The following is a 12,070-nucleotide window of genomic DNA, read 5'->3' as shown; positions in this document are numbered from 1 at the left end:
TTAACAGTGACAGCCACTAAATTGCAGGGCTAAATTATACATCCGTCTTAATCAGCGGCCAAAGGAGGCGCAAACAACAGCTGGTGTAGAACAATAATATACGTGTCAACATCAGCAGCTTAAGATATAGTCCTACAAAGGAAGGAACCATGGTGGTATTTATGGAATGATGTATAGTTTAGTTATATACTTGAATAATTAAGGCACGAATTGAGTTATTGTAACCCAAGACCTGATAGGTGTGGCTGGCGTTGTTATCGATATTAATCGATACTTGGTTTGAAAGGATTGTGTGTTATCATAACATTTTATGAAGTTACAGCACAATTTTCTCCTGGTAAGCATTATGGAGCCATATCCCATTATTGAGTGATTGTGTGCACCCGTATTTCATCTTTATCACAGCCTGACAGCATGATGTGGGAAAGCCTGGAGCGAGGCAGGTCTTGGGTGTTTACCACTTTCTTGAAACTGGCAAACCTCGCAACATAATCAAGGCAAATCGCTACTTATATTTATTCATTTCTCAGAAAGACCACCCACGGTGGTACATGACAAACGCTGTGTAATTATATACAATTTTCAATGTGTACATAATGGCAGCATTTAACAAGACTGTGTAATTTAAATTCAAATGTTTACTGTGTGAAAGGCCACAGACCCAAATACACGAAGAGCTTAAAATACAGTACAGGGTCATTTTGCAAATAGATTCAAATGATTCATTTGAGTACCTTTCTGGTCTTGAAACAAAACATACCATAGGTTTAATCTTGATAATTTGAGGTTGCATTAAGGCGAATAAATTGTTGGACTGACGGACGAATTACATATTTATTGGTATGCATTGCTTTCGAATACGTTTTAAGGATGGACATATAAAGATGAAATAATACCGATCTACATTGTTTAGATTACAATATGTACATAATCCTTCAGATTTGGGATTTTGTGTTGTCTCTCGGCATCAATAATGCTTGTACATCCAACTCGAGCACGAGCATAATCGGTAGCAAAAATACACAAGGATGGACTATTTTAAATATGTTTCTGCTTCTAGGGTTAAGTGGTTTACATTCATATATAGTGCTAGGAAATAATATATTAGTCCATTCTTGGCTGTACATATCTTTTAATCTGGCTTGGAAAAGATTAAGAAAACTAACTATACATCCAATGTCTCAACTCAAACAAAGCCACGACCGTCACTAAACAGAATAAGTTCTGTCGACCTACTGAATCAATATTAAATAGCATTTCGGTGCCTTACGCTGGAGTCTATTAGATGGCATATGAAGTAGTTTTAGCCAGTGTAAAATGTATTTCACCGAACTGTTTATATACCATGGTACTGTCCACATTCCCCTGAAACGATTACATTGGGAATGTTTTGCTTCACCAAGATAACATTTACATGCTAGATATTAGACCCTTTCTACGACCGCCAATCTTTGATGTCCCTCTATTTCGCATCAATACAAAAGGATGGGTTTAATGTTTGAATCAAATATTTTGTCAAATGTTCCAGTCAGATTTTTCCATTTATCCAAACCAATTAAAAACATTTACTCGTCACCTTTACTCATTTAACGCCAAATTAACATTAAATTTAAAGATGGAGTCATTGTTAGTCCAAGATACTCATATTCTGATACAACTTGTACAATTTCATTACACTGATACCATTTCTCACATTGTTTAACAATTCCACCTTTACGAAAAACAATCATTTTAGTTTTCGACATGTTAACATTTATTGTTTGTTTGTTGTTTAACGCCACACTCAGCAATATTCCAGCAATATCACGGCGGCCTGTAAATTATCGAGTCCAGACAATCCAGTGATTGATACCATGAGCATCGATCCACGCAAATGGGATGCGATGACATGCATCAACCAAGTCAGCGAGCCTGACCACTCGATCCCGTTAGTCGCCTCTTACGACGACAAGCATATTCACCTTTTACAGCATGGGTTGCTGAAGACCTACCCCGGATCTTCACGGGTCTATTAACATTTAACTTCCAAACTAAACAATATATAAATTTGTTAACAACATCTGTTGATGTACGGGGCATATCCAAAGAATCTCCAGTATCCCCAGGAATACCATCACTGTAGTTATCAGACGTATTCCCAATTCCAGCATTTAATCCTCCTCCTAATATGATGCAAGGGTTGTTTCTACCGATTTAAAATGATATATCCTGAAAGATTTGTACCATGTTTTCTGATCGTTATAAAATGTCAAAGACTGCCGAGGTATATGATGAACATATACATATAGGATAATGAATTAAGCATAAAAATATACCTAAAGTGCACGTATAGGGTGAAAAGACTACTAAGTGTTTATACTTATACTGCCTACACCCCCCTCCCCCGCCCCTCCACACACACACACACACACACACACACACACACACACACACACACTAACTACGCCCAACATAAGTAAATCTTGACGTTTGTAGTTGATAAACGTGAAAGTATGGCTATGCATGTGAACAATCTAGGTCCCTTGCCCACGTTTCTACAGGACCCACTAAATCACAATCAGAAATATAAGCTATTGAGTCTATCACCTAGTTTCGAATTGAATCCTTCAACGTTCCAAAAAAGAAAACAAATTTCTACCTTAAGGCCCCGGCCTAACCGTTATTCGTATTGTTACCTGAGTGAGTGGATGAGTATGGTTTAATGCCGCTTTAAGCAATATTCCAGAAATATCACGGCGGGGGACATCAGCATGGGGCTTCACACAATGTACCCATGTCGGGATTCGATCCCGGGTGTTTGGCGTGACGATCGAACGCTTTAACCACTAGGCTACCCGAACGCCCCGTATTGTTACCAGAAGCCGGGTTTTCGCTTGTACTGCCTGTGCGCCTCGTGTCCCTAGTACTGTTAGAACGCACGCGGTTAACGAAACTGTCAGTGTACTGTGGTCTCTGACTTGTATGTGATGACAGGCTTTTATCGGGAGGGACATATCATACAAACAGTTTTTCAGTTTTCGAAATAGCCAAGTGTATTATCTGCTGGAAGTTCCTGTAGGACAGCTGTTTGTTGCGGGGTCAGATCAATGAACACACCAATACCAACCTTTTGATAGTCCTTGCGGTGCTTCAAGATGCTTAGCATGTAGTCCTCGTGGGCGAGGTCCATCTCGATCTCCTGATCTTTGCCCTAACCTAAATGACCTCTCCAGACCCCGAGGAAACCACCCGTTATCTCCCTGAATATCCTTTAGAGTTTCTACAATAACCTTCAAACATTCCATAAACGTCTCATCGGCAGATTCAAGAATATGACGTTGTTGTTTTTTTCTTGAGAAGGTGTCTATTTTATTCATTTCTATTTCAATTTGTCTCATCTTAATGTCTACTGTGTCAGACGGTACTCTAAATCATCAACCTTTACATGGACAGCATCTAGGTCTAATTGTTATACACTCCTCAAAAAAAGAAACGCACAGGGAGATTTTTAGTAAATTTATTGTACCTAATAAAGTCGATATATTAATTTAATGTCATAGATACAAATATGAGATTTTGGAGATTGATAGTTACATGTTGTCGTTGTACAAAGGCATTGAAAACTGTTCATTGTCATGTCACAAGGTTGCGATGAACTCGGTATCTCGTGTGACCGCTCCGGGCAGCAATCACGGCTCTGCATCTCCTCGGCACTGACTGGATAAGTGTACGAATTCTGTCCTGCGGAATTCTGCGCCGTTCTGCTTGTAACGCGTTGGCCAGTTGTGGGAGTAGTGTCTGCGGCGTGTTCTGACGTTGTCGTTCACGTCGATCGAGTTCATCCCAGAGGTGTTCGATTGGGTTGAGATCTGGAGACCTCGACGGCCAGGGCAAGACGTTGATGTTGGCATTATTAAAGGTAGTCTACAGTGACACGAGCTGTGTGCGGTGGAGCGTTGTCCTGTTGAAACAACTCCCTCTGGCGGTCAATGATTGGAAGAAGGTGAAGTTGAAGAACTTGATTCACGCAGCGATTTGCTGTCAACTTTCTCTGAACCATAACCAAGTCAGATCTCGTGGTGTAGGATGTTGCTCCCAACACCATGACACTACCGCCACCGGAATTGTCGAATTCATGTTCATAATGTGGGGCAAAACACTCATTACGATGAAGAAGAAATCGTGATTCATCGCTAAACCACACTCGTCTCCAGTGTCTCAAATTCCAAGGCTGTAAGGTAAGCACCAACGCAAGGGTCGCTGTCGGTGGATCTGTTGCAAAACAGGGACGATAACTGGTCTTCTGGGTCGGATTCCAGCCTCGCGAAGATGGTTCCTGACAGTCTGGTCCGATATCCTCCTCAAACCAAGGATGCGTCCTGCAGTCTCCGTAGCTGTGGCATTGCGATGACGTAGGATGAATGTAGCGATCCTGTGCAGGGGTGGTAACTCTTGGTCGGCCGGTTCTCGGATGGTCTGCAGTGGAATAGTGTGTGAACTGTGTGTATCGGTCACAAAGGCGGCAAATGATGCTGTGGTTGACGTTGAAGTGGCAGAAGACTGCGATTCCCCTCTTTGGATACGTCCTTTGGCGATGTTCCGATCGGCAGCGCTGAGTTTAGGCATTTTCGAACTTGAAAAATGTTGACAATCGAATGACAAATTATTGACTTATGCTTGCCTTTTTATAGCCACTACCACGAGTTACGAATGCCATAACTTGCACGTGCATTTTGCTTAATTGTTTTCCTTCATGACATGTTTGAACAAGTGAGAAAACAATGCCGTTTAAGACATTGCAAAGCGACAATGGCTGCGTTTTGACGCACCGTCTGTCGAAAATCATTACAATTTACAGTCATATACCATACATTAGGGTGTCCAGGTTAGTGTGCGTGTGTTGCGATGTTAGAATGTTGATCAATATTGTAACGTTGATTGTGCCAGGGTATGAAATGTATTGGCATCATTAATGGCTTTTTTTAAATTCATTTCTGCTATGACATGTGATATTATTTAAAATTTGAAATGTTTAATTTGAAATAATTTAAAATGCTTAACTTGAAATTGTATGTGTGGCGGGTGCTACCGATCGAGCAAGAAACGCTTACCCTTTTCGCGAACTCCTGGTGTCATCATTGATTTTCAGTGATCCAGTCAAAAAATTCACAGGGTTTTTCGCTCAATAGAATCTGTTTCGGGGGATACTCGAGACGATGATTTTCTGGCATTGAGGTTTTGTATTTACATGTTTATTTTTAAGCGAAAACGAATGTTGTTTTCTTATCTACTTGCACCGAAACGTTGCAAAAGTGTAAACATAGCTAGCATGTTATGACATCGCATTCAAGGTCCATCATATCATGTGAATGTCAGTCAAAGAGGTCCATCATATCATGTGAATGTCAGTGAAAGAGGTCCATCATATCATGTGAATGTCAGTCAAAGAGGTCCATCATATCATGTGAATGTCGGTCAAAGAGGTCCATCATATCATGTGAATGTCAGTCAAAGAGGTCCATCATATCATGTGAATGTCAGTCAAAGAGGTCCATCATATCATGTGAATGTCAGTCAAAGAGGTCCATCATATCATGTGAATGTCAGTCAAAGAGGTCCATCATATCATGTGAATGTCAGTCAAAGAGGTCCATCATATCATGTGAATGTCAGTCAAAGAGGTCCATCATATCATGTGAATGTCAGTCAAAGAGGTCCATCATATCATGTGAATGTCAATCAAAGACCAGTGTAACGACAGCATATTAAAGATCCCCGTAATTGTCGAATGTGACATAATAATATAATTGTTTATCAAAACGTCTTATCTCAACATGTCAATACGTCACCAAATGCTCATTGACATTTATATATATATAGATATATATTTCCTACAGACCATTCCTTAATTCTTATCTCTGACCTGGACGCGCCACCTGACCTACCTGCCTTGAAAGTGAGGCATTGTAGGTACTGTATGCCAGTCACGATGAACATAGTCTACGTCGCTGTGGTGCTAGCGTCGTTGATGCAGTTGTCATCAGCGTTAGAGTGTGTCAGCTGTGAGAACGCCACCTGTATCCCCCCACCCCCGACATGTGAGATTGGTCAGCGGCCGTGTTCCTGTTGTTTGGAATGCAGAGTTGGACTTGGAGGCGAATGTGGACCATTCTCAGTCGAGTAGGTCAAGTCGTATTTCTATGTTCTTATTCAAACGAGTATTTTATAAGTGTTTAAGAAAACACATTAAAACATAATTTTGTCATCTTTTAAGTATAATCTAATAACTCATTATTGGCTTACATCAGCCATTTAACCAATATTAGGGAACCATGAACTTTATATTTGCCAGAAACAGATGATCGTGGATTCCAATCCATGATTGGCACGCCAGAAACCTATGATTGTCGGTTCGAATCCCGGTTCGCCCCAATTATATTTCTAGGTTTGTCAGCACCATACCCGTGGGTTTTACCAAACCGGTAAATGTCTAAGACCTGCATCACTTTGGACTTTCTTCCCACATTATCCTGACACGCGACTTAAATGATGTTCAAATATGCAAAAGCGACAAAACCATTTCTATAGTCATAAGAAATTTCTGCTAAAAGCAAAGTGACGTTGAAACCAATTTTTTTTCTCTATTATGGAAAATTATACAGAATAAAACACATGCATTTTTATTAAGGTCGTGTAAAGTTTATGAAAATCACTTCTTATCTATGCCAACGTATAACGTATTGACCAACGTATAAATCAGAGGAAATGTATGAATAAGCGTAAGCACCAAAACTAAAAGGAATATATATATTTAAAAAAGTCGTTAATGGGAAACGAGACATAAGAATGGCGTCAACCATTTGGAAACGGTAAAGGTGTGTCAGGCGACCTCTATCTTTCAGCAGATAATGTATATTGCATAATAATCTAGTTTAAGATAGAGCCTGATAAAGAAGTACAAATGAGAATATATGTCGATTTACTACACGTGATAAATCAACCAAACAGACGTCAAACGTATGCCGACAGCCAAAACATTGCACAAACTTGTCCTTCAACACTATTCAAAACTTTTCTGGGGCACGTGTGGCCCAGTCGTCTAAAGCGCTGCAATTCGCTGTGCAGAGTTGCGTCCCCTGGTGACGCCAGAAACCTATGATTGTGGGTTCGGATCACAAGTCGCCCCGATTATGTTTCTAGGTTTGCCAGCACCATACCTGTGCTCGTGGGTTCCACCAAAGTGGTAAACGTTAGACCTACATCACTTCGGGCTTTTCTCCTACATCAAGCTGGCAGCTGTGATATACCTGGAATAATTTCAGGATTGTTCGTTTTCGTTTCAGGGCAACACAGGCCTTGTACAATCTTGTTTTTCTTTGTGATTATGTCCTTCTTGTAGATGTAATGCCAATTTAGTGTGTCTGACTAACAACGGCGCCTACAACGGTCGTCCCCCTTACTGGACCGGTCTCGTGGGGAAATGCATACTACCCTCGGGCCTCCTGCCATCTACTGCTACGCCGTCACAAATCATACCAACGTTGCCAAAGTTATTGACGAAAGTGAGTAATTCAACTTACCTCTTGTTTCACGTTTGCTTAAGGAAAGGACGGAGTCACCCATTTCGCGAACACCCGGTGTTCCGTGATAAATAATCAACGTCAACGATATCATAGATGATCAAAGAACTTACTTATCCATCTTGGCATACCAGATCATTGTCCCGGGAATAATAGCAATACATCGACTTATTGTCATCAGTTATAATACTATGAAAGATAATCAAATAATTTATATGAATCTATACTCTTAAAGATTGTTTTAAATGTTTTAAGGCTGAAGAATACTGGACAAAAAACTAAGGATTCACGAATATTTTGCGGGATATTTGTTGAGTGAAAACTGAGCACACAAGTTCATATACAATATCCCCAAAACTATTCATAATCGCTGTCTATTTTGTACAGTATAACAGCAACATGACTTAACAATTCACTCTCTTTAGAGGATACCCAAATATGGACATAGATGTGATTATGTCATGATCTTCTTTCAGAATGTCGGCTAGTGGGAAAGAAATCAATCCTTCTATTTTTAAACATGTTTGTATATGGTGAAAGAATAAAGAGAATGCTCTAATACTAGCGTGACTTTAGGTTTTCCTACCTTATTGATCAAATGGACATACTGGTCTAAGCGGCTTTAAACCCAACTCACAACACATCACCAGATGTAACCAAATGCTTCAACCACAAATACTGGTCAGATAACACGCACAGACAGGGCACATTCGGACATATCCCTACGGTCTACGCACATTAATTTCATAGGACCACATAAACTTATTTCTAGAGTCAGAGAACCACGTAAACTTATTTCAGAGGATCATGTGAACTTATTTGTAGTGTGAGGGGACCACAAGAACTTATTTGTAGTGTGAGGGGACCACAAGAACTTATTTGTAGTGTGAGGGGACCACAAGAACTTATTTGTAGTGTCAGAGGATCATGTGAACTTATTTGTAGAGTCAGGGGAACACGTAAACATATTTCAAGAGTCAGAGGACCATGGGATCTGAAATCTGCTGTTAGGCTGTGGGTACACTATATATCAAGCACGGTACATGGATATATATGTTCAACATATGTCCGACATCTTCCATATGTATATGACAACAATGTGCCACCACACGTGCGTCTATAGGGAAGAAGCGGTCATAAAATCTAGGTCACACGCTATGCACTTCATGACTTGCTGTCGTTCAATGTTTGAAGACTATTAAATGCGCTTAGACTGAGTGAGTGAGTAACGGCGGGGGGTCGGAAATGGGCTTCACACATCTTCGGCGTGGGGAGCGAAGCCTTAAACACTAGGCTACCCGACCGCCGAAAATGCGTTATAGATTACATCGGTTACAAACTGTATGCAATAGGTCTCTCTCTTCATTTCGGCCATACCGATGTCTCTCTCTCTCTCTCTCTCTCTCTCTCTCTCTCTCTCTCTCTCTCTCTCTCTCTCTCTCTCTCTCTCTCTCTCTCCAGATTGCTGGTATTTATCTCTTTATTCTGGAGGACAAGAACCCACTCGATTCAGGATTCCGAATTCAGGAACGGAATCTTGTTCATTTTAAGCTGCTGCCAAGTGTTTATCAGGCCCAATCTGAGTACATGTGTATAGCAACCTTATGTGGATTGGTAGTCAAAACACAAGAATAATACAATAAAGGTTTCATATTCTTTATTCGCAGTAGTCACATCCCAGAATGATTCCCCTGCAACAAAAGATGAATGAAAACAGTTTCGAAATGTGATAAGAATAAGGACAGAAGTGATTCATGTTGTTTTCCAGCGCAGTCATGTCCAAGTCATATTCCAGACGGCCAATACTATGGATTGGACCGGACACACCAGTGGTTTCGGTTCATTTCCATCATCACCAGCATGTAGATAAGCACTTTTCCTAGACCCTACATCCTACAGTGTTATCTCTAGCAGGACCGCCACCGTGGTTTAGTGGTAGCGCGTCCGCCCGGAGAGCGGAAGGTCCGGGGTTCGATCCCCGGCCGCGTCGTACCAAAAAAACGTTAAAAGATGGTTCTTGTTGTTACCCTGGGGCTAAAACAAGGACTGGTCGGCCCAGAGTCAGTATACTGTGTCTGAGTGGGGTATCCATGTTAAACTGCGGCATGGTATCTCAGTGAACTAGCACTATAAATCGGCATCAGTCCGGACTAGTACAAGCAGCCACACTCAAAGACACACACGTGCATGCACGTCGCTATGTAAGTGCAGTAATCTTGAACGCGACGTTAAACCCCATTTCACCTCACCTCCTTATCTCTAGCAATGATTAAAGTATCCTTAGGGCCCTTAGATGTCTTTGGCAGGCAATTGTTAGACACCAGGCAATCCAGTGATTGACAGCATGAGCATCGATCCACGCAATTATGATACGATTACATGAATCAACCAAGTCAGCGGGTCTGACAACCCGATTTCGTTCGTCGCCTCTTACGACAAGCATAGTCGCCTTTTACGGCAAGCATGGGTTGCTGAAGACCTATTCTACCCCGGATCTTCACGGGTCTGTAGCGAGTACCGCCAATGAGTACCACCAGTACACTTATATGGAGATACTTACAAACATCAATCCTGTCATCAGGGAGTTGAAGTGATGTCGATCTGCGCGCACAACCCCGTGAAATTGAGCCACAATGGAGGTTTCTGGTACGCTTCTATTTTACCCGGACTTTTCTTCGTGCACCAGAGAGCCTTCTCGCAGCTGAAAGGTAAAAAGGGACAGATCAAAATCAGATCTATGGAAGTTGTTCTGGTGATTTTCACAACGTATATACTTTCTGTTTTACAGCACGCTTCATTAGACAGATTAGACAGTGAGTGAGTGAGTACGGTTTTACGCCGCTTTTAGCAATATTCCAGCAATATCACGGCCGGGGACACCAGAAATGGGCTTCACACATTGTACCCATGTCGGGAATCGAACCCAGGTCTTCGGCGTGACGAGCGAACGCTTTAACCACTAGGCTACCCGACCGCCCCGATTAGATAGTGTTCTACATTGTGTGCCACCTCACAACACAGTGGGGAGTGCGATGTTTTTTATTGCGCTCTCTGCAACATTATACCGATGTTCAGCTTCGCAGGAGTGAGTGAGTGAGTGAGCGTCCTTTTGATAGGCGTCAAACACTGTAATATCTATACAAAGTTCATAGGCACAAAGAACTGCAACAGTCACAAACCGGAACACATGTGTCCGGAAGAAGGCGGCTGTTTCAAATGATATGTTCCATAACGGCCAGATTCAAACATTAGTTCCCCGAGAAACAGATTGAAAAATGCAGGTTAGAAATCTAACCCGAACAAATGAAATTTATGGAAAATTTAAGGAACAACAGGCGAGCGAGCCTGCACGTTTGCTGTTTCATTCCTTTTCGGCCTTCAGCCTCAAAGGGTAGATTTGACCATGAACATGCAAGAATTTCGCTAAAAGGTCCTGTGCATGACGATACAGTTTAGCAGAAAAGGAATTCCCTCGACGGTAATATTGCAATTCCCGAAATTCTGTAGTAATAACGTATTCCTTTCGTTGGGCTTTGCTTATTTGTTTACGTTCATTGTGAAATGAATGCAATAACAACTCATTTAATTCGAATGCAGGAATTACAATGAACATAACGAAAATTGAATTATTCGGCAGTGTTTGGAACAATGTCAGTTGGAAGCCATCGTCCTAACGATGATTGGTAAAAACGAAATAGTAGTCATCGTCCTGTCGGACTATGAGTTCTTTACGGAATTTCAGTTATGTATACTACTTAAAAGAGGTTAAGGACCACCCGAGTCAATAGTAACGTGAAAGAATCAGGAGGCCCTTAACTTCTTTTGAGTAGTATGTATAAACTCTACAAACCTTTGTGTGAAACTTCCACAGGGATCGCCGACCTTCAAGGAACACTCGGAACAACAGCCACATGGTCGGAAGGAGAACTCATCACACACTAGTGATGGACAGGTCTGGTCACACTCTTCACACGTGAGGGCATTTGTAGACACTGCCAGACTGAGTAGGATCAGAACAACTACCAACTTCATAATGGAAGAGAGATGATGCTTGTGGTGGTTCCCCTGCATGTGATACTTGTCTGGTAGTCCCATGAAGACGAGTCAGCTTTATACATCTGTCAAAAGCTGGAGGGCAAAGTTCGTTGCATTTTATGACACAAATGTAGAGGATTTTGTCATGTTGTCACTTAAGGTTCGCGTTTTCTTGATGTTTCAAACTTGAACTGAATGACGTGAGACATTTGTCCTGATGGAGCGGGTAGCTTATGTTAGACTGTGACTTGATAGAGATGCACGAAGAGCGTGGATGACGGTAACCAAAAACACAAATATACTGAACAACAAAAGTTCCTGTGACATTGAATAAGATTTAATGCAAAGTTATGTTTTTTACCAAATCTGAAATAATTTCGGTTTGTAAAAGATAAAAGACTCCTGTAAGTGTTCAAATGGTTTAATTTGCCATACTGACTTCAGAAAATGCGTTATTTCATTAAAAAAAACATGAA

At 41.3% G+C, this 12,070-nt stretch overlaps 1 protein-coding gene and 1 long non-coding RNA gene across 2 annotated transcripts; one reads left to right on the top strand and one right to left on the bottom strand.

Moving 5' to 3' along the window:
• Positions 1 to 5,908: 5,908 nt before the first annotated feature.
• On the top strand, positions 5,909 to 8,123 carry LOC124136949 (single insulin-like growth factor-binding domain protein-2). The gene is made up of 3 exons (XM_046503036.2): positions 5,909 to 6,159; positions 7,379 to 7,541; positions 8,036 to 8,123. Exons 1-3 carry the CDS (start codon positions 5,957 to 5,959, stop codon positions 8,045 to 8,047), a joined length of 378 nt encoding a protein of 125 aa, XP_046358992.1. The 5' UTR covers positions 5,909 to 5,956; the 3' UTR covers positions 8,048 to 8,123.
• Positions 8,124 to 9,201: 1,078 nt separating this feature from the next.
• LOC124136945 lies at positions 9,202 to 11,666 on the bottom strand. Its single transcript, XR_006861455.2, has 3 exons — positions 11,410 to 11,666; positions 10,120 to 10,260; positions 9,202 to 9,250 (listed from the first exon to the last, which is right to left on the bottom strand). It is a non-coding gene; the product is annotated as an uncharacterized LOC124136945 (long non-coding RNA).
• Between the last annotated feature and the right edge of the window lie 404 nt (positions 11,667 to 12,070).

The sequence above is a fragment of the Haliotis rufescens genome, unplaced genomic scaffold (genome assembly GCF_023055435.1).
Source record: "Haliotis rufescens isolate VD_foot unplaced genomic scaffold, xgHalRufe1.0.p SCAF_16, whole genome shotgun sequence".
In the NCBI taxonomy this organism is placed as follows: Eukaryota; Metazoa; Mollusca; class Gastropoda; order Lepetellida; family Haliotidae; genus Haliotis; species Haliotis rufescens.
This window is presented reverse-complemented; position numbering and strand designations above follow the sequence as displayed.